At 42.2% G+C, this 26,482-nt stretch overlaps 1 protein-coding gene across 1 annotated transcript; it reads left to right on the top strand.

Annotated features, from left to right (window-relative positions):
* Window positions 1-2,917: 2,917 nt before the first annotated feature.
* Window positions 2,918-26,234, top strand: GSTM1 (glutathione S-transferase mu 1). Its single transcript, XM_061121209.1, has 8 exons — window positions 2,918-3,213; window positions 3,514-3,589; window positions 4,007-4,071; window positions 4,380-4,461; window positions 4,549-4,649; window positions 5,436-5,531; window positions 5,618-5,728; window positions 25,270-26,234. Exons 1-8 carry the CDS (start codon window positions 3,178-3,180, stop codon window positions 25,357-25,359), a joined length of 657 nt encoding a protein of 218 aa, XP_060977192.1. The 5' UTR covers window positions 2,918-3,177; the 3' UTR covers window positions 25,360-26,234.
* The last annotated feature ends 248 nt before the right edge of the window (window positions 26,235-26,482 follow it).

Raw genomic sequence — 26,482 nt, 5'->3', positions numbered from 1 at the left:
TATTCTCTAAAATACTAGAACTTGTTAATATTTACAGTCAAGTGAGCACATGTAAATCCAGAAGACGTGACCACATTGACATCGAATATCAGCGAGGCAACCACTGGCTGCATCACGCCCTTCAGCCCCCTGTCCAGTTTCCCAAGTCCCCTTGCCCCCTACTGCCTTCCACATACCCACTGCCCCCAGTGGTGGGACCCCTGGGTCTGGGGGCTGAGTCTGAGAGCCTGTTCAGCCAGTCCTCCTCCTCCTGCAGAATTGACGTCTTCCTCCTGACGGGGCCACCTGTGCTCGGGGCCCATTCCTGTCCTCAGTTCCTTGTCCTAGCAGACTCTGCCTCTTTCTCCTGCCTTCAAACTCCCTCCCTCTCAGCGCCCCTTGGTGTTTGAACACTGAAAATCTCTTCCATATTTAAAAACTCCCTGTATTTCCCAGAAGACTTCCAGCCTTTATTATCCAGGATGGTCTTACTTATGGTGCTGCTATATGTCAGGATTATAGTGATTGTTTTTTCAAAAAAGGAATGAGGGATAGATGGATGAATTACATTATATTACAATACTGCTTTACCTGTTTTAAATATTATTATTCTGTTTAATGTAGCTTTTAAAATAATTTTCTCAGTGAAATCTAGTTGTGTTTCTGCTCAAAGTTCAAGATGTATAAAACTCAAAATGGCAGCTCCTTAATGTATTGTGAAATGTGTAACTATTGTATGAGCCAGCACTTTTGTGTGACACAGACACCATCACCTCCCTGTGGGCAAATGAAAATAGTGATCTACCTGACCCTGAGCTGCATCCTGAGCCTGGCCCGGAGCTGAGCCCTGAGGACTGGCTGGGTGGGAATGGCTGGGACCATCCATGGAGGGACTGAGCTCTCCTGGTCTCTGCTGACACACTCTCCCTGCTCCCCAGCGAAGCAGAGATGAGCAGACTCTGAGTCTGTGATTTAAGAGGGATTAGAGAATGTCTATCTTTCTTTGAAACCCCACTCCATACCGTATCTTAGTTATTTCAATCTTTATTGAACACTGGTCCAGACCTTTCCATCTTAATAAAGTGTAACCTATTTTTAAACATATTTTTTATCGTGTACCAACTTTGTATTTCAACTTATAAAATTCATTTGTTTTTTTAATGTTGCTCTCATCTGTTTCCTACAGGCGTTACTTTGTAATATCCTTTCAATAAAGAAAAGCAATCACAGCCCACCCTATGTCCTATTCTCCTAATTTTGAAATAAATTTCTGCCTTCAAAGAGGAAAGTTGGCAGGTAGGACATTATTCTTGTGCATGTTGTACCACAGGTCACAGATCACAGAGTGACTTCAAAGAACATTGAGCCCACACGCTACTATATATAAGACAGGTAACCAGAAAAGACCTAGTATACAGCCCAGGGAACTCTACTCAATATTCTGTGATAACCTGTATGAGAAGAGAATCTGAAAAAGATATATATATATATATATATATATGTGTATATATATATATATATATATATACACACACACACAAAACCGAATCACTTTGTTGTACACCTGAAACTAACACAAGATTGTAAATCAACTATACTTCAATATAATTTTTTTTTAAGGCACAGATCACCTAAAATCACAATGGGTCAGGAGATGGGATGAGGGCTGGAATCTGTGGATCAAGGCAGCCAAGGGTGTCTGGGCCACTCTGACTCATCCTGTGTGGAGTCGTCCAGGATGCCACCCCTCTCTGGCTACCCTCTCTAGCCATCTACACAGAGGACAGGTCTTCTCCCCTGGGTCACATTCCCACTACACTCCCCATCACTGTCCCATCAATGTGAGGAACATGGAGCTGTTTGTCAGGACATCTCTGAAGCCACACCTGGCTGTCCTCTCTGCTGTGAGTGAATCTGGATTTAGATTCACAAGTAAGGCCAAAAACTACTTGATTAATTTATGTTGTATCATTACTTTTAGGCACATTAGGATGGCAGGGACATCCATAGTCCCTGAAAGGGAAACACAGAGACCGCATTTCCTTTTTCTGCCTCTTCACCTCTTCCTATCTTGGACTTCCCTGATAGCTCAGTTGGTAAAGAATCCGCCTGCAATGCAGGAGACCCTGGTTTGATTCCTGGGCAGGAAGATCCTCTGGAGAAGGGATAGGCTACCCACTCCAATATTCTTGTGCTTCCCTTGTGGCTCAGCTGGTAAAGAATCCACCTGCAATTTGGGAGACCTGGGTTCAATCCCTGGGTTGGGAAGATCCCCTGGAGAAGGGAAAGGCTACCCACTCCAGTATTCTGGCCTGGAGAATTCCATGGATTGTATAGTCCATGGAGTCGCAAAGAGTCGGACACCGGACACGACTGAGCTACTTTCACTTTCACCTCTTCCTATTACAGTGATATTCTGTTCTGGAAGACTGCAGCTATTATGGGTTATATTAATAAATCATGGGGGAGTGTTAGAATGGCCTGGAGTCTTGATCTTCCTGTAACAGGAGCCAATTTTTAAAATATTTGTTTATTTGGGCTTGCCAGTTCCTAGTTGAGGCACTGGTGATCTCAGATCTTTGTTGAGACATGCAGGCTATTCGGCAGCCATGCAGAAACTCTCAGTTGTGGCTTGTGTGATCTAGTTCCCTGACCAGGGATCCAACCTCATTCCCCTGCACTGGGAGAGGGAAATCTTAGCCACTGGATGACCAGGAATGTCCCCAGGGACCGATTTAATGTCTCCATTTCAGGCACATGACTCTTAGCCTAGACTTCACAGTTAGAGCTGCCCAGAGCCCGCAGGAACTCTGCAGCTCAGAGTTAAGGCTGAACTGAGCCAGAGAGGGGAGTGGAGAGGGAGGAGCCTTGCTCTTGTTATGATTCAGGCTTGTTTCCCAGAGGGCACTGCCATCTCCCCTGAATAGTCAAGGGCTGACTCGAGGCAGGAACCAGGCAAGCCCGACCCAGGTGGCCCTAGTCTTCTCGGCACCCAGAGCTTGGCTTCCAATTCCTTCTGCTAAGAGACAGGAATAGTCCTCGCTCTGCCTGTCTGGGCCTGGGTCAGGGTCTGTGCCGGGGGTGGGACCGAAAAGAGGGGCTGGTGCTGCCAGGCCGGCCTTGACCCCTGGGTCACAGGATAAGTTTCAAGTCCAGCTGTCCTGGAGCTTCTGCACTCAGAGCGTCATAACCTGCACCATGCCCATGATCCTGGGTTACTGGGACATCCGTGGGGTGAGCGGGGGTCCACAAGGGCTGGGAAGATGGAGGCGGGTGGGGAAATCCCGGGCAGTGGGACTGGTTCAACCAGAAGCTTCCTCAGGGCTTGCTGCAGCAGAGCCCCTTTCCTTAGCCCCACCATCTTACTGGGTGTTGGCATGTGTCTGTGGATGTGGGTGGGTGGGTGGGGGGCACCCATGCAGGGTTGGGGGTGGTGGTGAAGGGAGAGGCTTGGGAGTGTGGAAGCGACCTGGAGCAGTGAGAGTTTGGCAGTCAAGACCTGACAACTGCCCTCTGTCCTGGCATCTCTCCCAGCTGGCCCACGCCATCCGCCTGCTCCTGGAGTACACAGACTCAAACTATGAGGAGAAGAAGTACACGATGGGGGACGGTAATGGCATCCTGTTCATGTCCTGACTTCTGGCCAAGTCATGCTGATTTGGTGCCAAGCTGCTCATATCCTTGTCCCTGTTGCCTCTGTTGCCCTCCACCAGCTGGAGCAGAGGCCTGCCCCTTCCCAAACCCTTTGAGGGTGCAGCTGGCCTCCAAGGAAGGACATGGGAGCCCATAGCTAGGCCCTGTATCAGTCATGGGCTCCCGTTAGTATTGCACTAACTCTCTGTAAGCCTCACTCAGGTAGGTTCCAAATCCTTATAAGTGTGCTTTCCCCCAAAGCTCCCTGTGAGATTGGTGATTCTGAATCCATATCCACCAATTCAGGGAGTTTTGCCTCTGACTCTTCAGTGGGTCCCCCAGGAAGGAGGGCAGGACTCAGGAAATTTGTTTCACTGTATGGTCTTTTTCACAGCTCCCGACTATGACAGAAGCCAGTGGCTGAATGAAAAATTCAAGCTGGGCCTGGACTTCCCCAATGTAGGTGCAGGAGCTGGGGTCTGTGGGAAGAAGTGGACAGTGTCTCCATCCATTTCCTTTCCCGGCTTAGAGGTTTCAGAATCTGGTGCCTTCTGCTCTGTCTCTCAGCTTCCTGGTCCTCTCCCCTGCCCTTTTATGATGTTCTGTGTCCATTTTACAGCGTATTATTTAGTGTCTACCATGGGCCAGGCTCTGTGAGTGCCAGGTTTCATCTCTACCCTTGGTCAAGGGAGGGGGTGCAGGGGGGTCTGGTGTTCCAAACACAGACTCCTGTGTGTTGCACAACAAAGGCCCTGTTGTTCTTCCAGTTGCCCTACTTAATTGATGGAGCTCACAAGCTCACTCAGAGCAATGCCATCCTTCGTTACATCGCTCGCAAGCACAACATGTGTAAGTGGGGCTGGGGAACACATTCCCACTCCCCTGGGCTGGGCTGGAGTGGGATGCTGAGGGTGAGTCTCTGTTGTGTGGCCACAGGTGGGGAGACAGAGGAGGAGAAGATCCGTGTGGACATTTTGGAGAACCAGACTATGGACGTCCGCTTGCACATGGCCAGGATCTGTTACAGCCCTGATTTTGTGAGTCCCCTCCCACTGGGCTGGGTTGCCCAGAGTTTAAATGCAAGACAGGGTCACATCTACACTGGTCCTTTTGCCATTTGAACCACTTGGTTCTTTTGATCCACCAAGCTTGTCCCTACAGAGTCCCCAGAGTGACTCTCAGAACCCCCAGAACATAAAATGCAAATTCTAATTCCCACCAATCTTAGGAAGAGTCCAGCCTCCCCTGGGTGGAAATTCAATTCCTAGATGGTATTTACCTCCTTAGCCCAGGTCCTCCTTCCTGGCATCTCAGGGCTCTGGATGTGTGTCTTGTAGGCAGCCCAGGGCCAGACTTTGCTCTTCTCCCTCCTTCCCTTCAGGCTCTCAAATTGTCCCCAACTGTTCAGAAACCGTCCAGAAACTGCCCAGGCGTCCACACCATTCTTGTCTCCCACACTGGAATGTAGGACTTCTTTCCTAGTCATTTGAGTGTTGATTGGCCTAAATTCTGAGGACCAAGCTCCGCCAGGTCCCACAACACTGCCGGTCTGACCCAGGGCAGGTGTCTGGAGCTGACTGGTGACAGGTTCAGGGAGAGTGTGGTTTTGCCCTTTGCTTTCCCATCGCCTCTCACAGATGGGAGGTGGTACTCATAGGAGTTTAGTGAACACAGGTGGGTTGAATTGCAGCTTGGGCATGAACCCAGGTGCAGTCAAAGGCCGTTGCTGCTCACCCACAGCTGGGATCAGACACCACTCTGGGAGGCCTGCATTCTGTCAGGGAGTCTGTGTCTGAGGGTGGTGACAGCTGTTTTTTGTCTAGGAGAAACTGAAGCCTGGTTACTTGAAGGAGATCCCTGAAAAGATGAAGCAGTTCTCAGAGTTTCTGGGGAAGAGGCCTTGGTTCGCAGGGGACAAGGTCAGTGGGATGGCTTCAGAGGAGGGAGAACTACTATTTTTTCTTACTCAGAGTTTGTTGCACATTCATGCATTGTCTTTCTGCAGCTCACCTTTGTGGATTTCCTGGTTTATGATGTCCTTGACCGGCACCGCATATTTGAACCCACATGTCTGGATGAATTTCCAAATTTGAAAGACTTCATTACCCGTTTTGAGGTGATTCCCCTGGTCCTCCTAGTATTTATATCTCTCTTCTCTTCCCTCTACTTTCTGATGCTTTCCTAGTTGAAACTTCAATGAGAAATAGAATTTATTGAGAACTTGGTTTATTCCAAGATCTCTGCTCAGCAGCTGACATACATTGTGTTAGATTTAACTTTTATAACATTCCTACAGGGTAGAATGATTATCCTCTCCATTTTAACGATAAGGAATTAAGCTGAAAGGATAAGTAATTTCTGAAGGTCGCAGAATCAGTACAGATTGTGCTGGGCTCCCAGTCAGAGTGTCTGGCTTCTAGGGGCAGCAGTCAGTGGCTCTCTGTTTCTTGTATGAAATTGAAAAAAAGCTCAGGTTCTTTTGTTGACTGGGTTCCCAGCTCTGGAAAGTGTGGATGAAGCAGAATCTTCAGGAGTTTGCATGCAGCTGGCATTTGCAGAGTTGCGTCACAGGTCTTGATATGATATGAAGTAATAAAATGATTTGAAGTAGTAAAAACACAAACAGTATTTTCTCCTGCTCTCCAGAAGGCTCTGTGGCTATTGGCTCCCTCTCTAGGGGTGTACTGAGATTTCCAGAAATGTCATTGGTGCTGGGATTTTCTTCCATATGTAGGTGCCTTCTTGGGAAGATTTTATAAGGATGCCTCTTATGAAGGGCACTTTCCTTCCCTCCATGTCTTCCTTGTTTCTTCCTTCCACTTACCCAAGATTCCATCTCAGAGATGGGGTAGTGCGTCATTTTAAGTTATATTCACTGATCCGATCCTCCTCCTTGTATGAGGCCCTATGTCAGGCATAGGGGGATGCAGAAGTCACATAGTCCTGCCACCCAGCCTCTGGGGCTGAGTGCAGCTGGAGAACCATAGGAACCCCGAGCTGTGTGGTGTGGGTGGAGCCACCTTGGTTCTAGAGGAGCACAGTCTGCACCTCCCAGCTCATCATTCACCCTCAATCTACCAACCGGAGAGTAACAAAGTCTCTTTATGATGGATTTGGGAATTTGAAGCTCTAGTCCAATGTTTTTCAGCCTACAATCTTGTTTTGTATTCCCACCCCCATCATGAAATCTGCTTCCTCAGCCAGTTCTCTTCAGCTCTGGTTTAGGTCCAAGGCTTGTTGCCCTGAGATTTTTGCAAGAACCGGGATGACTGCCCAGCAGGGAGGATGTGGGACAGATGTGGGCTGCAGTATGTGGCCTGCTGGGGCCTGGGCTGTGGGGTACAGGCAGCCCTAGGTCTTTGGAGTCCTGGGAACTCTCGGGCACTGTTTGTTTTGGGAAGATGGTGCACAGATGCACCTGAGCGTCTCACCGCTTGGTTGGCTGCAGCAGGACTGGGGATGAGGGAGGTTGGGGCTCAGTGAGAGTGGGCTCAGGTCCTGGGCCAGGCAGTTGGTCTGTGTGGCCTGGCCTAGTCTTGCTGCTCCACACCTCCTGTCACCTTTCATCCATGATTTGCTGGATGAGATCTGGTGTCTCTTTCAAGCTGTTTATCTACTCTCTAAGCCCCTTTGTTGTGCTTGAGGTCCACCTGTGGTCAAGCCCTGGGAAGCCAAGAGCTTCCTTCTGACAAAGAGAATTGTTTTGCAGAATGAGAAGAAGTTGTTCTGTAGGGAGATGTCCCCTGGAGAGTGGGGGGAGGAGACAGTAAAAAACTACAATATAAATGCAGTGAGTTTCAGTCTTATTTGGGGGTCTTACTGAGGACTTGTAGCCTATGTGACAGCCTCTTGGAGAGCTCTGAGTAACTGCTATGAAGAGGTAAGGTAGAAGACAGTAGATATAAATTATCACCTTGAAAATACATATAGTTGAGAATGAAAAATTTGTTTGCCAAAGGCAGTAAACAAAGGATGTTGCAGCCATCAAGCCATTGCATTATAGTTGTTCCCTGTGGTGGGCCCTGAGGGAATTCAGGATGGAAACCCAATACCCACCACCTAGCCATCATCCACTGCAGCCGTACCCAGCAGTGTACCCAGCAGAGACTCAGGATGGGAAAACACAGGATACTGGCCTCAGATAGCTGAGGTACCTATCAAAGTAACGATTTCAGTGAGCCCAGACTTTTGTAGCTTCTTATACACAGAACAGTGCTAAATTCATTAACTTGAGATGTCTGATTTTCTTTAATTAACAGTAATCTTTTGATATTCCAACTACTTGGTTTTGTTACAAAGCTCCTATATATCCTGGCTCCTTCCTTACCTCTTCAAGCCCAGGAAGCAGCCTCTCAGATAGCTGTAAGGGACTGCTCTGAAGTCCTCAGAGAATTACAGTATAAAACATAATTCTCAACTTTTAGGTTGTGCATTTTTTTCATGACATCATCAAATATACATGTTGGTAAAAGATTGCTGCTAATCATCAAAAAACCAACATCTCAAGTTAATGATCTTAATGCTTTTCTATGTGTAGGAAGATGGGTGAATCTCGGGTCTTTGTAATTCTTCATTCAAGATGCAACCTAACTCTCTAGGGGACCCTGGGTCCAAAACACAGAATGTTTCATTCTGGTTTTCTCCATCCTGAACTCCCCTGAAGGCACACAGTCTGTGAGTGATTGCCGTGGGTTGCAGCTTAGTCCTTTTCTTAACCAGGTAGTGAGTGAGACTCTATTCTTTTTGTTTACAGCTTCTTTAGGCCATAAATTTGACCAAGGTTTGGGAGGCATTTCATCACCAGTTTGTCCCATGGTGCTAGGAAGGCTCATTTCTAGGTCAGACAAGGACTTCATTGATAGGTCATTTCTACGCTACAGCTGGACACTGTTAATATACTAAAACTTCTCTGGATCATCTGTCTTACTAACTAGTCTATTATGACCCAGGATATGTTTCCCTTTGTCACTTCTTCCCGTATCTAGAGTCGCACCACTACAATGAATTTTATATAGAGCTGTGTGTGTGCTAAGTTGTTTCAATTGTGTCTGACTCTTCGTGAGCCCATGGACAGCAGCCTGCTAGGCTCCTCTGTCCATGGGGATTACTCAGGCAAGAATACTGGAGTGGGCTGTGAAGCCCTCCTTCAGGAGATCTTCCCAACTGAGGGATTGAACCTACACCTCTTATGTCTCCTGCACTGGCAGGCCAGTTCTTTACCACTAGGGCCACCTGAGAAACCAATATGGAGGTAGATATGCAATATATAGAGGTTTACCATCATTAATTTTATCAGAGACCTGGATGCACAGAAGGTAATGCAAGAGACAATAATCTTATAAAATAATTAAGGTATAAGTAATATAGCTAGTAACATTTTTAAGGTCACAGTATAGCAATGAAGGAAACAAAGCATGAATAATTTGAAAACAACAAAGAGAGAATAAATTAAAACAATGATTAATATAACTGGTTGCAGTGTAGATCATGAGAAGCCATCAAGTCCAGAGAGGGGCCAGCTGGAGAGGCCAAATGCTGGAGGGATTAGATAGAAAGAAAAAGATAAATACTCCATCTTTGTTTGCAAAGGTATACTTTCTCAACTTGCTGCAAGTTATAGTAGGCATAAGAGGAAATGTTTCCTCATATCCAGAGAACAAAGATTAAAAGCCAGCAATATTTCAAACAGCCATAAAATTATAAATTCAGTTCATTCAGTGCCATGGAATTAAACCTTGTTGACCTTGACTTTTTTTTTGTTAGTAGTTTTATTAAGCCATCAGGTTTTCCATTTACAGTTTTGTAAATTTTTCACTCAGTTCAGTGGAATCATTTAAAAGTTACCAGAAATGTGTATTTGTAAAAACATCCTTTTTATGAATCTTCAAGATCTACATTCTTTTAAAAAGAATCAGAGTACAACAATCAGATCAGTTCAGTTCAGTTCAGTCGTTCAGTTGTGTCCAACTCTTTGTGACCCCATGAATTGCAGCACGCCAGGCCTCCCTGTCCATCACCAACTCCTGGAGTTTACTCAAACTCATGCCTATCGAGTTGGTAATGCCACCCAGCCATCTCATCCTCTGTCATCCCCTTCTCCTCCTGCCCCCAATCCCTCCCAGCATCAGGGTCTTTTCCAATGAGTCAACTCTTCGCATGAGGTGGCCAAAGTATTGGAGTTTCAGCTTCAGCATCAGTCCTTCCAATGAACACCCAGGACTGATCTCCTTTAGGGTGGACTGGTTGGATCTCCTTGCAGTCCAAGGGAATACAACAATAACTGCCCATAAATGTCAAAAGACAAATGATCTGATTACAATATAACTGTCAGTGAAATTTGGTTATTTCTGTGACATACAAAATTTTAATACAATAACTAGAATTATGACACATAAGTCGCCAGGACACTTTTAGTAATTTTATATGATAATAATTACCTATATAGTATAATCTAGAAGTGTTAATTATAACTCATTTGACAACATTTCCCATGTTACTTAATATACTGAAAGGTGTAATTAATATCTCTTTTTGGGAGGTGGGAGGGGGGATCGGGATGGGGAATACGTGTAAATCTATGGCTGATTCATATCAATGTATGACAAAACCCACACACACAAAAAATACTGGATATAATAAAAACTTTCATTGATGCTGAATTCCAAAAAAAAAAAAAAAATATCTCTTTTTGAGTTATCTCAGGGCCCTCTGAAGCATTCCAAGTGAGTTAGATGTCAAAAGAACTTCATTTAGAATTTACCTTGGGGAAGGTTTGTCAAAGATATCAAGTTTTTAAAGCACTTGATAAAGTAGGATCATAGGTCCCAGTAAATACTTATTCATTAACCAAAGAGACAGTAAAAGATTTTAAAGTCAAAATATGTGAAATTATAATAGATCACTTAAGAGGTAAAGAAACGTTTTACATTGTTACCAAAAGATCAGTATTTCAAGAAAACGTTGTCCTCTCAATGGAAAGAAAAATCAGATTCTAGTTTTGCACCACCTGACATTTAATACTGAGCTTTATTTACTTTGTTAAACTCATTCTAATCATAGCCAGACTGGACTGCACATAGAATTCCTTTCTAAAGTTATCTTTTCTTTCTCACAAGCCTTTTACAACTTTCTATATGCATATTAGTTTGTCTCTCATTTTCTTTCCCATTTAGAAATAGCCAGCTTTTTTTAAAAAAAAGGAAAAAAAGAGAAATAATCAGCTTTAGCACAAAATCACTTTATTTTCTCTTAAAAAAGTACATTTCCATTTTATTTTTAAATTGAAGTATATTTGATTCAAGTTTTGTACTGTTTCAAGTGTACTGCAAAGTGTTTCAATTATATATAATTCAGAATATTCTTTTCCATCATAGTTTGTTACAAGATATTAAATATAGTCCCTGGTGATATACAGTAGGTCCTTGTTGTTTACTTTATATATGGTAGTGTGTATCTGTTAGTGGCAAGCTCCTAATCATTCCTCCCTTTTCCCCTTTGGTTACCATAAATTTATTTTCTATGTCTGTGAGTCTGTTTCCGTTATGGGAATAAGTTCATTTTTATCATAATTTTAGATTCCATATATAAATGATACATATGACATTTGTCTTTCTCTGTCTGACTTATTTCACTTAGTATTTTTATCTCTAGGTCCATCCATGTTGCTGCAAATAGCATTATTTCATTCTTTTCTATTCCTGAGTAGTATTCCATTGTGTGTACACACACACACACACACACACACACACACACACACACACACACACACACACCACATCTTCTTTATCCATTTATTTGTTGATGAACACTTAGGTTGGGTCCATGTCTCGGGTATTGTAAATCATGCTGCTGTGAACACAGGAGTGCATGTATCTTTTTGAATTAGATTTTTCTTTGGATCCATGACCAGGAGTGGGATTGCTGGATCATATGGCAACTCTATTTTTAGTTTTTTAAGGAACTTCGACATTGTTCTCCATAGCATCTGCACCATTTCATATTCCCACCCCATTGTAGGAGGGTTCTCTTTTCTCCATCCTCTATTATTATTTACAATTTATTGACCTTTTGATGATAGGCATTCTGACTTGTGTGCGGTGATGTGTCATTATAGTTTTGATTTGCATTTCTCTGATAATTAGCAATATTGAACATATTTTCATGTTCCTATTGGTCATCTGTATGTATTTTTTGGAAATGTCTAGGTCTTCTGCCCATTTTTTAAAAACCTTTTATTTTATATTGGGGTATAGCTGATTAACAGTGTCATGATAGTTTCAAGTGAATAGCAAAGGGACTCAGCCATACATATATATATATATATATCCATTCTCCCCCAAATTCCCCTCTCATCTAGGCTGCCACATAACATTTAGTAGAGTTCCATGTACTATACAGTAGATCGTTATTGGTTATGCATTTTAAATATAGCAGTGTGTACATGTCCATCCCAAACTCCCTAACTATTCCATCCCCCCATCCTTCTCCCTGGCACCCCAAGTTCATTCTCTAAGTCTTTGAGTCTCTTTCTGTTTTGTAAGTAAGTTCATTTGTATCACTTCTTTTCAGATTCCACACATAACAGCTGTCATACTATATTTCTCCTTCTCTGTCTGACTTACTTCACCCAGTATGACACTCTCTAGGTCCATCCATGTTGCTGCAAATGGCCCTATTTCATTCTTTTTAATGGCTGAGTATTCCATTGTATGCATGTACCTCATCTTCTTGTTCATCTGTCAATGGACATTTAGGTTGCTTCCATGTCTTGGCTATTGTAGACAGTGCTGCAATGAATACTGGTGTGCATGAATCCCTACAGATCAAGTTTTTTTTTGTTTCTGGATACATGCCCAGGAATGGGATTGCAGGGTCATATAGTAGCTCTATTTTTACTTTTTAAGGTACTTGCATACTGTTCTCCATAATAGCTGTACCAGTTTACATTCCCACCAACAGCATAGGAGGAGTCCCTTTTCTCCACACCCTCTCTAGCATTTATTGTTTGGATTTTTTGATGATAGCCATTCTGACTGGTGTGCGGTGATATCTCATTGTAGTTTTGATTTTAATTTTTTAATAATTAGTTTTTCATGTGCCTCTTGGCCATCTGTACATCTTCTTTGGAGAAATGTCTATTTAGGTCCTCTGCCCATTTGTTGACTGAGTTGTTTGTTTTGATGTTGTTAAGCATTATGCACTGTTTATAAAATTTGGAGACTAATCGTTTGTCAGGTCACATCATTCACAAATTTTTCTCCCCATCTGTGGGTTGTCTTTTCATTTTGTTTATAGTTTCCTTTGCTGTGCAAAAGTTTTTAAGTTGGACTCATTTGTTTAATTTTTGTTTTTATTTACATTATTCTGGGAGTCAGATAAAGAAAGATGTTGCTGCAATTTATGTCAGAGTGTTCTGCCTATGTTTTCCTCTAGGAGTTTTATAGTGTCCAGTCTCACATTTATGTCTTTGGTTCTATTTTGAGTCTATTTTTGTGTATGGTATTAAAGAATGATCTAATTTCATTTTTTTTTACATGTAGCTGTCCAGTTTTTCCAGCACCATTTGTTGAAGAGACTGTTTTTCCAACATTGTGTAGTCTTGTCTCCTTTGTCATATGTTAATTGATAGTAGGTGCGTGGGTTTATTTCTGGGTTTTCTATCCTGTTCCAGTGATCTATATTTCTACTTTTGTGTCAGTACCATACTGTTTTGATGACTGTAGCTTTGTAGTATAGTCTGAAGTCAAGGAACCTGATTTCTCTAGCTTCATTTTTCTTTCTCAAGATTCTTTTGGCTATTTGTGGTCTTTTGTGTCTCCATACAAATTTAAAGATTTTTCTTTTGCTCTAGTTCTATGAAAAATGCCATTGGCAATTTGATAGAGGTTGCATTGAATCTGTAGCTTGCCTTGAGTAATATGGTCATTTTGACAATATTGATTTTTTCAATCCAAGAACATGGTATATTTTTCCATCTGTTTGTGTCATCTTTGATTTCTTTCATGAGCATCTGATAGCTTTCCAAGTCCATGTGTTTTGCCTCTTTGGATAGGTTTATCCCTAGATATTTTTGATATTCTTTTCAATGTGATGGCAAAAAGGGTTGTTTCCTTATTCTCTTTCTGATAGTTTATTGATAGTATATAGTTATTGATAGTATATAGCAAAGCAAGAGATTTCTGTTTATTAATTTTGTATCCTGCAACTTTACTGGCTTCTTTGATGAACTCTACTAGTTTTCTGACAGTGTCTTTAGGATTTTCTATGTATAGTAACAGTGACAGTTTTACTTCTTCCTTTCCAATTTGGATTCCTTTTATTTCTTGTCTGATTGCTTATGGCTAGTACTTTCAAAACTATATTGAATAAAAGTAGTGAGAGTGGGCATCCTTGTCTTGTTGCTGATGTTAGAGAGCATGCTTTCAGCTTCTCACCATTGAGTATCATGCTAGATGTGGGTTTGTTATACATAGCCTATGTTGAGGTATGTTCCCTCTATGCCCAATTTATGGAGAGTTTTTTTTTTTTTTTTTTTTTTTAAGAATGGTATCTCTTTAAAGATTGTTTATTTTTGGCTGTGTTGGGCCTCAATTGTAGCACATGGGCTTTCTTTAGTTGCAGTGAGTGGGGGCTACTCTTTGTTGCAGTACACAGGCTTCTCACTGTGGTGGCTTCTCTTCCTGTGGGGCACAGGCTCTAGGCACATGGGCTTCAGTAGTTGTGGCTCCGTCATTGCACCTTGTAGGTTCTAGACTGCTGGCTCAGTAGTGTGGCACACAGGCTTAGCTGCTCCATGGCACGTGGAATCTTCCCAGACCAGGGATTAAACCTGTGTCTCCTGCACTGGCAAGTGAATTCTTAACCACTAGACCACCAGGGAATCTCTCTGCCTTTATTATTATTGTTTTTTTTTTCCATAAATGGAATTTGAATTTCATCAGGAGCTTTTTCTACATCTGTTGAGGTGATCATATGGTTTTTATTCTTAATTTGTTGATATAGTGTTTGAACTGATTGATTTATGGATGCTGAAAAATCCTTGTATCCCTGGATATCTCACTTATTCATGGTATATGATCCTTTTAATGTATTATTGGATTAGTTTGCTAGTATTTTGCTGAGAATTTTTACATATCTGTTCATCAGTTATATAGGCGTATACTTTTTTGTGTGATGTCTTTGTTTGGTTTTGGGATCAGGGTGATGATGGCCTCATAGAAAGAGTTCAGTAGCTCCTCTGAAATTTTCAGGAATAGTTTCAGAAGGATAGGTGTTAAGTCTTCTTTAAATGTTTAGTAGAATTCACCTGTGAAGTCATCTGGTCCTGGGTGTGTGTTTTTTAGGAGTTTTGTATTTATAGATTCAGTTTTAGTACCCGTAATTGGTCTGTTCATAGTTTATCTTTCTTCCTGGTTCAGTTTAGGAGATGGTACCTTTCTAAGAATTTATTCATTTCCTCAGGTTGTCCATTTTATTGGTATATAGTTGTCATATTTTTATTCTTTATAATTCCCTCTTTGCCGAAAAGTTTTTTTCCTTATTTTAATAGTTTTAGTTACGTATATTAATTAGAATTCTTAACCTTTAATACCTTAGTTTCTAATGAAAACTAAGAAATAAGCAAGACTGGCACAATAAAGGACAGAAATGGTATGGACCTAACAGAAGCAGAAGATATTAAGAAGAGATGGCAAGAATACACAGAAGAACTATACAAAAAAGATTTTCATGACCCAGACAGTCATGATGGTGTGATCACTCATGTAGAGCCAGACATCCTGGAATGCAAAGCCAAGTGGGCTAAGGAAGCATCACTACAAACAAAGCTAGTGGAGGTGATGAAATTCCAGCTGAGCTATTTCAAGTCCTAAAAGATGATGCTGTGAAAATGTTGCACTCAATATGCCAGAAAATTTGGAAAACTCAGCAGTGGCCACAGAACTGGAAAAGGCCAGTTTTTATTCCAATCCTAAAGAACGGCAATGCCAAAGAATGCTCAAACTACCACACTCATCACATAAACAATTGCACTCAGCTCACACACTAGCAAAGTAATTCTCAAAATTCTCCAAGCCAGACTTCCATAGTACGTGAACCGTGAATTTCCATTTGTTCAAGCTGAAATTAGAGAAGGCAGAGGAACCAGAGATCAAATTGCCAACATCTGTTGGATCATCGAAAAAGCGAGAGAGTTCCAGAAAAACATCTACTTCTGCTTTATTGACTATGCCAAAGCCTATGACTGTGTGGATCACAACAAACAGAGGAAAATTTTTCAAGAGATGGCAATACCAGACCATCTTACCTGCCTCCTGAAAAATCTGTATGCAGGTCAAGAAACAACAATTAGAACTAGACATGGAACAACAGACTGGCTTGAAATTGGGAATGGAGTACTGAACTGAACTGAACTGAACTGAACTGAAGAAATAAGCAATTATGAACTGTCTTTTATGTTAGTATTCTATATTAGTATTCTGTAGATTAGTATTCTGTAGATGGGCAAATTTATAAATACTATTTTTGGTTTCTAAAAACATGCACTTTTTCTGTACAAAAATTTGTCAGTGTGCTACCAAACATATTTATTAATAGTCCTAAATATCTTACAGCCAGTTCAATTCAGTTCAGTCACTCAGTCACATTCGACTCTTAGAGACCCTATGGACTGCACACACCAGGCTTCCCCGTCCATCACCAACTCCTGGAGCTTACTCAAACTCATGTCCATTGAATTGATGATGCCATCTAACCATCTCATCCTCTTTTGTCCCCTTCTCCCACCTTCAATCTTTCCCAGCATCAGGGTCTTTTCTAGTGAGTCAGTTCTTTGCATCAGGTGACCAAAGTATTGGAGTTTCAGCTTCAGCATCAGTCCTTCCAATGAGTATCCAGGACTGATTTCCTTTAGGATTGACTAATTGGATCTCCTTGCAGTCCCAGGGACTCTCAAGAGTCTTCTGCAACACCGCACACAGTTAAAAAACATCAATTCTTCAGCTCTCAGCTTTCTTTATAGTCCAAGTCTCACATCCATACATGACTACTGGAAAAACCATAGCCTTCACTAGATGGGCCTTTGTTGGCAAAGTAATGTTTCTGCTTTTTAATGTGCTGTTTAAGTTGGTCATAACTTTTCTTCCAAGGAACAGCATCTTTTAATTTCATGGCTGCAGTCACCATCTGCAGTGATTTTGGAGCCCAAGAAAATAAAGTCTTTCACTGTTTCCATTGTTTCCCCATCTATTTGCCATTAAGTGATGGGACCGGATGCCATGATGTTTGTTTTCTGAATGTTGAGTTTTAAGCCAACTTTTTCACTCTCCTCTTTCACTTTCATCAAGAGGCTCCTCAGTTCTTCTTTGCTTTTTGCCATAAGGGTGGTGTCACCTGCATATATGAGGTTATTGATATTTCTCCCAGCTATCTTGATCCCAGCTTATGCTTCCAGCCTAGCATTTTGCATGATGTACTCTGCATATTAGTTAAATAAGCAGGGTGACAATATACAGGCTTGACGTACTTCTTTCCCAATTTGGAACCAGTCTGTTGTTCCATGTCCAGTTCTAACTGTTGCTTCTTGATCTGCATACAGATTTCTCAAGAGGCAGGTACGGTGGTTTGGCATTCCTGTCTCTTGAAGAATTTTCCACTGTTTGTTGTGGCTCAGATAATGAGCTTATTGCCAAATTCAGACTTAAATTGAGACTGGTTGTCTGAGGAGGCCTTACAAATAGCTGAGAAAAGAAGAGAAGCTTAAAGCAAAGGAGAAAAGGAAAGATATATGAATTTAGAGTTCCAAAGAACAGCAAGGAGAGATGAGAAAGCCTTCCAAAATGATCAATGCAAAGAAATAGAGGAAAACAATAGAATGGGAAAGACTAGAGATCTCTTCAAGAAAATTAGAGATACCAAGGGAACATTTCATGCAAAGATGAGCACAATAAAGGACAGAAATGGTACAGACCTAACAGAAGCAGAAGGTATTAAGAAGATGTGGCAAGAATGCATAGAAGAACCGTACAAAAAAGATTTTCATGACCCAGATAACCACGATGGTGTGATCACTCACCTAGAGCCAGACATCCTGAAGTCCAAAGTCAAGTGTGCTTTAGGAAGCATCACTATAAACAAAGCTAGTGGAGGTGATGGAATTCCAGCTGAGCTATTTCAAGTCCTAAGTGATGATGCTGTGAAAGAGTTGCACTCAATATGCCAGCAAATTTGGAAAACTCAGCAGTGGCCGCAGGACTAGGAAAGGTCAGTTTTCATTCTAATCCCAAAGAAAGGCAATGCCAAAGAATGTTCAAACTACCACACAATTGTACTCACCTCACCCCTGGAGAAAGGAATGGCAACCAACTCCAGTATTCTTGCCTGGAAGATTCCATGGACAGAGAAACCTCATGGGCCACAGTCCATGAGATTGCAAAGAGTCAGACACAACTGAGCAACTAACACACACACACACAGACACATGCTATCAAAGTAATGCTCAAAATTCTCCAAGTGAGGCTTCACCAGTACATGAAATGAGAACTTCCAGATGTTGAAGTTAGATTTAGAAAAGGCAGAGGAACCAGAGATCAAATTGCCAACATCCATTGGATCATAGAAAAAGCAAGAGAGTTCCAGAAAAACATCTACTTCTGCTTTATTGACTACACCAAAGCCTTTGTGTGGGTACCTGAATGGTCTAGTGGTTTCCCCTACTTTCTTTAATTTGTCTTAATTTTGCAATAAGGAGTTCATGATCTGAGCCACAGTCAGCTTCCGGTCTTATTTTTGCTGACTGTATAGAGCTTCTTCATCTTTGACTGCAAAGAATATAATCAATCTTATTTTGGTATTGACCATGTGGTGATGTCCATGTGTAGAGTTGTCTCTTGTGTTGTTGGAAGAGGGTGTTTGCTATGACCAGTGTGGTCTCTTGGCAAAACACTGTTAGCCTTTGCCCTGCTTCATTTTGTACTCCAAAGCCAAATTTGCCTGTTACTCTAGGTATCTCTTGAATTCCCACTTTTACATTCTGTCCCCTATTATGAAAAGGACATCTTTTTTTTTTTGGTATTAGTTCTAGAAGGTCTTGTAGGTTATCATAGAACCATTCAGCTTCTTTGACATTAGCAGTTGGGGCATAGACTTGGATTACTGTGTTACTGATGGTTTGCCTTGGAAATGAACAGATATTATTCTGTCATTTTTTAGACTGCACTCAAGTACTGCATTTCAGACTTTTTTGTTGACTGTGAGGGCTACTCCATTTCTTCTAAGGGATTCTTGCCCATGGTAGTAGATATAATGGTCATCTGAATTAAATTCACCCATTCCAGTCCATTTTAGTTCACTGATTCCTAAAATGTCGATGTTCACTCTTGTCATCTCCTGTTTGACCACTTCCAATTTGCCTTGATTCATGGACCTAACATTCTAGGTTTGTATGCAATATTGTTCTTTATAGCATCAGCCTTTACTTCCATCACCAGTCACATCTACAACAGAGTGTTGTTTTTGCTTTGGCGCTGTCTCTTTATTCTTTCTGGAGTTATTTCTCCACTCTTCTCCAGGAGCATGTAGGGCACCTACCTTCCCGGGGAGTTCATCTTTCAGTGTCATACCGTTTTGCCTTTTCATACCAGCTCAGAGGGTATGGGTAGGTCTCTGCTCCACTGCACAGTGTGGGATGCCCTTGAGCTTAAACCTTCAGGCCCTGAAGCCACAAGACAAAGTCAGGGCTTCTATTCAGAGCCCTTGAATCCTGTTTTCTCAGAATTAGACAAGGCTGTGGTCAATGCGATCCATTTGGTTATTTTTCTGTGATTGTGGTTTTCATTCTGTCTGCCCTCTGATGAATAGGGAAAAGAGGCTTATGAAGTCTTCCTGATGGGACAGACTGACTGTTGGGGAAACTGCCTTGTTCTGATGGGTGGGGCCATGCTCAGTAAATCTTTAATCCCATTTTCTGTTGATGGGCGGGTCTGTGTTCCTCCCTGTTGTTTGGCCTGAGGCCAAACTGTCCACCCAGGCCTCCACTGGAGACTCCTGGACACTCACAGGCAAGTCTGACTCAGTCTCTTGTGGAGACACTGCTCCTTTCTCCTGACTCCTGGTGTGCACAAGGTTTTGTTTGTGCCCTCCAAGAGGAAGCCTCTGTAATGTTTCAGTATTTTATTTTGCTTGGGAATGATCTAGCTATTTAATAAATTTCCATCATTTAACTTAATGTAGTCAAGCTCCAAAGCTTCAAGTTATCAAAGATCTGGAGAAACTAGTTTTAAGTAGACATACCATAAAACATAATTATTCTTAAAGAGTTCATTTTAAAGCTCTTATCCCACTTATATTTTTTTACTTCACTTGTTATAGATTACCCATAAAAGTTTCATGAGAAATTAGACCAAGTCACCCATCCTCACAAGCTATTTTTCTTGCTGATGACATTTTTAAAAAAGATCATATGACCTTATTTGGCTTTTAGTAAACCTAGGTGCCGGCTTCCCTCATAACTCAGTTGGTAAAGAATCTGCCTGCAATGAAGGAAACCTGGGTTCGATTCCTGGGATGGAAAGATCTCCTGGAGAAGGAAATGGCAATCCACTCCAGTATTCTTGTCTGGAAAATCCCATGGACAGAGGAGCCTGGTGGGCTACAGTCCATGGGGTCGCAAGAGTTGGACACAACTTAGTGACTAAACCACCACCACCAAACCTAGGTGCAGTAAAGTTGACATGTCTGTATTAATTAAACCAACAAACACCCCTTGACAAGGCCCTGCCCACCAGAAGGATAAGACCCAGCTCCACCCACCACTGGGCAGGAACCAGTCCCTGCCACCAGAAAGCTTACACAAGCCTCTTTGACAGGCCTCATCCACCAGGGAGCAGACAGCAGAAACAAGAATAACTACAGGCCTGCAGCTTGTGGAATAGAAATTGCTGTCACAGAAAGTTAGACAAAATGAGATGGCAGGGGAGTATGTCCTGTATGTCCCAGACAAAGGAACAAGATAAAACCCCAGAAGAACAACTAAGTGAAGTGGAGGTAGGCAATCTATTCAAGAAAGAATTCAGAGTAATGACAGTAAATATGATCCAAGATCTTGGAAAAAGAACAGAGACACAAACCAAGAAGATATTAAACAAGAAATGTTTAATGAAGAGTAGAAGATCTAAAAGCAGACAGAGATGAACAATATGATAACTGAAATGAAAAAATACACCAGGAGGAATCAATAGTAGAATAAATGAGGCTGAAGAATGGATAAGTGAGTTTATGGAACGTAATAAAGAAAACAGAAAGAAAAGAAGTGAGGACTGTCTATGTGATCTCTGGGACAATATTAAACATACCAACGTTTGCATTATAGGGTTCCGAGAGAAAGGATTGGGGAAAATATCTGATAACAGCTGAAAATTCCCTAACATGGGAGAGGAAACAGTCTTACAAGTCCAGAAAATGTAGAGTCCCAGGCAGGATAAAGCTAAGGAGGAACATGCCAAGACATATAGTAACCTTGGAGGCAAAATACAAGCAAAAAACCCCACTCTATTATTTCTTTTATTAAATATTAGTCCTCAGTTTTTACCTCATACTCTGTGAAGAAGTGAAGTGAAAGTGTTAGTTGTTCAATCGTGTCTCTTTTCTACCCCATGGACTGTAGCCCACCAGGCTCCTCTTTCCATGGAATTCTCTAGGCAGGAATACTGGAGTAGGTTGCCATACCCTTCTCTGGGTATCTTCCTTGTCCAAGGATTGAACCTGGGACTTCTGCATTGCAGGTGAATTCTTTACTGTCTAAGCCACCAGAGAGGTCCAAGAATACTGGAATGGGTAGCCATTCCCTTTTCCCTTCTCCAGGGGATTTTCCCAATCCAGGGATCAAATCCATGTCTCCTACATTGCAGGTGGATTCTTTAGCATCTGAGCTGGCAGGGAAACCCTCATACTCTGTGGATTCATGTAATCCTGTGGGTTTCCTTATGATGTTTAACTAACATTGTCTGAGGGGTAGATTTACATGCCCTGTCCAAGCATGGGAAGCATTCCTCAGTGAAATATATTGTACATTTCTATAATATAATTGGATAAAATAGATATAACCATCTTATATAAAGCCCATTCAACCACATTAAGTTTTTATAAATTTTCATCCCAGTCCTTTCAACTCTTACTTAGACTTTTAACCATAGACCTCCTTAGGATCCGATTAACAAGTCTTGGTCTTACAAGGGTTCCCAGAAACTTCCCTTTTTATCCCCCAGCCATTTTATTCATTTCTGTATAAAAGGCTTTGGGGTACCCAGTGAAGGATTGAACCAAGGGACCTTAATTGGCCTCTTGCCCAAGCAATTGTTTGTCTGGCAATTTGGTCAGTGTAATTTTTTTCTCTTCCAGACAAAGATTTTTCTTAACTGGGATAAATAGAGTGGCCTTGTCTGAGGTCCTTTAATGTTGAGGTGACCAATACAGGGTTCCTTTGGCCCACAGAACATTAGGTAGTGTTGTATCAAAACCTTGGTTTTAATCCCATCAAAGTCTGTTTTATTTATCCCATTTCTTAATGATCATCTAAAGATTTCCATGCTGCTGAGACCAGTCCCTTTAAAATTTCCATATTATTAGGAAGAAATGACTTACCCTCAGCTTTTATTTATTTTCTTGTTAATTAACCGAATTACCATTAGTTATCATATTGTTTTTATTAGCATCTCTAAGACCCATTGAGAGGAAGCTGAGACCACAAACCCTGTTTGTTTATTTTAAACTAAGGGAGTCCTTAAGGTTAGCTGTTACATTTCTTTGTATCCACCTTTTAATTGGTCTTTCCATCTGTAGTGGACTTCCCTTGTAGCTCAGCTGGTAAAGAATCTGCTTGTGATGCGGGAGACCTGGGTTCGATCCCTGGGTTGGGAAGATCCCCTGGAGAAGGGAGAGGCTACCCACTCCAGTATTCTGGACTGGAGAATTCCATGGACTAGTCCATGGGATCACAAAGAGTTGGATACAACTGAGCGACTTCCACTCACTTCCATAGTTATTACCAGTAAAACAGCTGTTTACAATATGAGCTCTCTAAAAGTTTACTGACTTAGAATTTTTTCCAATTTAAAGTCTCAATTTTTAGGATCAGTTCAGTTCAGTTCAGCTGCCTAAGATTAGGTAGAACATTTGTATCTCATAGGCACAGGGAAATGATTCAAGTTCCTCCTAGAAGGGCTTTGGTTTTCTTATTGTCAGAATTTTGGGGGGAAAAAAAAGGTTTTTAAAACTTCTTTGGCCAAAATAATTACTTTACCAACCCTTCTGAATTATTGTTGCTTCCATGGGAATCAATTTTGGTGTTATAAAAAGGAAGTTCAGAGAGAGTCGAACGCCATGTAGGAGAGCATTGAAGGAGATACTTAGAGGAGCAGGGAGGAGCAGTGGGGAGCAGGGCCAACTTCAGGCGCCTTTTAAAAATTCTGATATAATTTCAAGCAATCTTTTGTCAGTTTTCCGTAAGAAGTTACTTCCTCATTTCCTCTTTTAAAAGCTTCTAAATACCAATCGAAAGAGGTCTTCCATTCAGCTGATCTTATAGTCTGCTTTCTCTTGGTGTTCATGGAAAAAAAAAAACACAAAACCCCTCAATTTTGAAATGGCAAAAGAACCATATTTTGGTGATTTTTAGGTTGAGATTTCCTTTGGTATAGTGTCTCAAATTAAGTAAAAAGTGTTAATCGTCAGTCATGTCTGACTCTTTGTGACTCCATGGATGGATGGTAGCCCTCCAGGCTGCTCTGTCCATGGAATTCTCCAGGCAAGAATACTGGAGTGGGTTGCCATGTCCTTCTCCAGGGGATCTTCCCAAACCAGAGATTAGACCCAGGTCTCCTGCATTGCAGGCAGATTCTTTACCATCTCAGCTACCAGGGAAGCCCTTTATCCCAATTAAGTAAGTATTTTCAAGTGTAAGCTCCATATGTAATGTACGTAAACCTGACTGTGATGTTAGTCATTGGTTAGCAATCTGTCATTCCTCTTTCTTTTGTCTAGAAAGCTTTCCCATTTCAGAGTCTGTCAGGATAAATTGCTATTCATAACTGTATATGGTGGGCCCTTCTGCTGTTTATGAGCTTAACTCTCCTAGTTGTCACCCTGTAGTCATTTCAGATTTTTTACATGTCTCAGTTTTTCTCTTTGACAGTCTAAAACCATGGTGAGCACTGGGAACCTAGGATTGCCAAACTTTTTGTGTGCATTCCCCAGATTGGCGAGTTTCTTTAAAGAGTGAGTTTCCCTATGGGACTGCTGCAAGCTTCTCAATTGCCTGAGAAAGCCATACCTGGCCACGAGGAGCTCTGTTCCTTATCTATGGATTTAAGAGCTCTCATATGGTATTACACTATATTCCAGACAACGGTGTTAAAGCAGTCAGTTCAAGGAAAGACACCAATCAGCCCCTGACCTATTCACCCAGCCTGAACCTTCCCAGGGTCTCTCCACTGGGTACTTTCTCAGCATCCCTGGACTGAGAAGTGAGGTACCTTTTCATCTACCACTGAATAAAATTCAGGATCGTCAACCAAGATGATAAATCTGAGATCATGAGAGATTCATCCAAATTTGTATGCACATGTAGAGAGGTGGATCGGCACAAGGGGCCCTGCTGGTAGGTAGCAAAGTTCTAGATCCTTGTAAAGTTTTGTTGAGGGGATGAAGTCTTCTCTGGGTCCCTCTGTGGTCAGCAAAACTCTCCACTGGAAAGTAAAACCCACATAATGCAAAGCAGTGAGTTTCCCTTTTATTTGGGGACCTTACTGAGTACTATATCTTAGAACACAGCCTCTCAGATAGCTCTGGGGGAACTGCTCTGAAGAGGTAGGGGAGGAGGCCTGGGAAATAGGAGTAATCAACTATGTATCTTGGTAAAAGATTACTGCTAATGACCAAAATCCAGGGATCTCTAGTTAGTGATTTTAGTGCTTTTCTATGTATGAAAAGATCTTCAGTGTATGTATGTGCAAATCTTGGGTGATTAGAGTTCTTCCTTAGATGCATCTTAATGGTCTAGGAACTATGTATCCAAAACACAGAATATTTCATCTTTTTTTCTTCCCCCCATCCTGAATTGCCTTCCTGGCACACTGTTGGTGGGCGACTTCCTTGAGTAGTGACTTAACTCTGTATAACTGGATAATGAGTGAGCCTCCTGGTTCTTTTTGTTTTCAACTGTGAGGAAGTGGGTGCAGCAGAATGCAGAGAGAGAAAGGGGGCAAGAGAGGGAGCAGGCTGTATTCCAGCCATATTATTTATGAATTGTGTGATCATGACAGTGGTCCTTAACTTCTGTGTGGCTAGTTTCCCTTCTGATAAATGGTGACAGTAGAACCCATCTTGCAGGATAGTGGCATAAAGATTCTAAACCTGTATCATCATCTCTAGCACCCAGCAGTGGGTGGAGTCTCCATATGTGATGTCTTATCAAGATACCACTTGAATTACGGGAAATTGGAAAAGTTAAATTTGCAGAGCTGGGGATACCAGGCGGACTTTATTTTCCCCCAATATTTAACCCCACATGGAAGGGCTATATCTAGGTTCCAAACCTAGGGAGAACTCCATGAACACTACTCGGGCAGCAGACCTGAGGCCTGACCTTCTTTTTCCCACCCTCAGGGCCTGAAGAGGATCTCTGCCTACATGAAGTCCAGCCGCTTCCTCCCACACCCTGTGTATTTGAAGATGGCTGTGTGGGGCAGCAAGTAGTGCTCTGGACGGCAGGAGACGGACGTGAGGAGCCAGTGCCCTGGAGACCAGGGGACCTTCCTGCACACAGAACCTTCTGTCTTTTTCTTTCTCCTCTGTTCACTCTAGATGTTCTCTTGGCCCCCTATCTCTCTCCCACACCCCTTTCCATCCCTACTTTAAAGATTCAGTTTCCCATCATATTTGAGCAAGTTTCCTCCCCCACCCCACATTATTTCTCCTGCACTGAAGCCACCCAGGCCATCCTTCCCTTCCATGGTTGCTTCTGCTGTGAGCAGCCCAGCCAGATCTCTGGCCCATAGCACTCGGCTCTGAGCTCCCAGCACTGCCCTGAAGACCAGACCTGGCCTGGTGTGCAGACCTTGCTTCCCAGTGTGGTTCCACCCAGCCTGCCTGATCCCCAGGAAAGCCTTATTCACACCTGCTGTGTCTTGTCTTATTCCCTCCTGGCTTCCTGGAGTCATGAGTGACTGTGTTGGGTGTATAGGGTGTCCATTTTCTCTTCTGCTGTCTACTGCAGGGCCACATGGATGGGCATGCATGTGTGTGTAGAGGGGGTGGGGCTTGCTTGTTCATTTCTATCTCCACTTCATGCACCTCCGTTCCTTAGCATCAGGTCTCTGCAGAAGGGGAGCCCTTCTGTGCCTGGTTCCCTCTTTAATTCAGCATTCATGGGATGCCTCCTGTCAGCTCGCAGTACTCTGTGTCATGGTTCAGGGGGTTCTCAGGTGCTGGGAGAGGGGTCTGAGTAGTCTACTGATGGTGTGGGATCCTGGAGGATTCGCTTCTGTCACCCTTTCCTGGAAGCTTACCCTGCTTTAGATATCCTTCATGTGCATTCTTAAAACTTATCTCAGTAAAGTCTGCCCCTACTGTATTACAATTGTGTTTTACTTGTTTTTCTCTCCAGCTTGACCATGCAGTCACTGAGGAAAGAATCCATATGTTATTTGACTTTATGTCTCTTATATCTATTTTGCTGCCTGGCACACAATGAATATTTAATGAAAGTTGGAAATTTGAAAGAATTATCTCTAGTTAAAGCCCTGCAAAGTGTACAGTCATTATATGGATTTAGAGGTCTTGATATAGTTATCTCAGCCACTTGAGGTAAAGAATAAAT

This window comes from Dama dama, chromosome 20 (assembly GCF_033118175.1).
Source record: "Dama dama isolate Ldn47 chromosome 20, ASM3311817v1, whole genome shotgun sequence".
Lineage (NCBI taxonomy): Eukaryota > Metazoa > Chordata > Mammalia > Artiodactyla > Cervidae > Dama > Dama dama.
The sequence above is the reverse complement of the archived record's forward strand: the minus strand, read 5'-3'. Positions and strand labels throughout refer to the sequence as shown.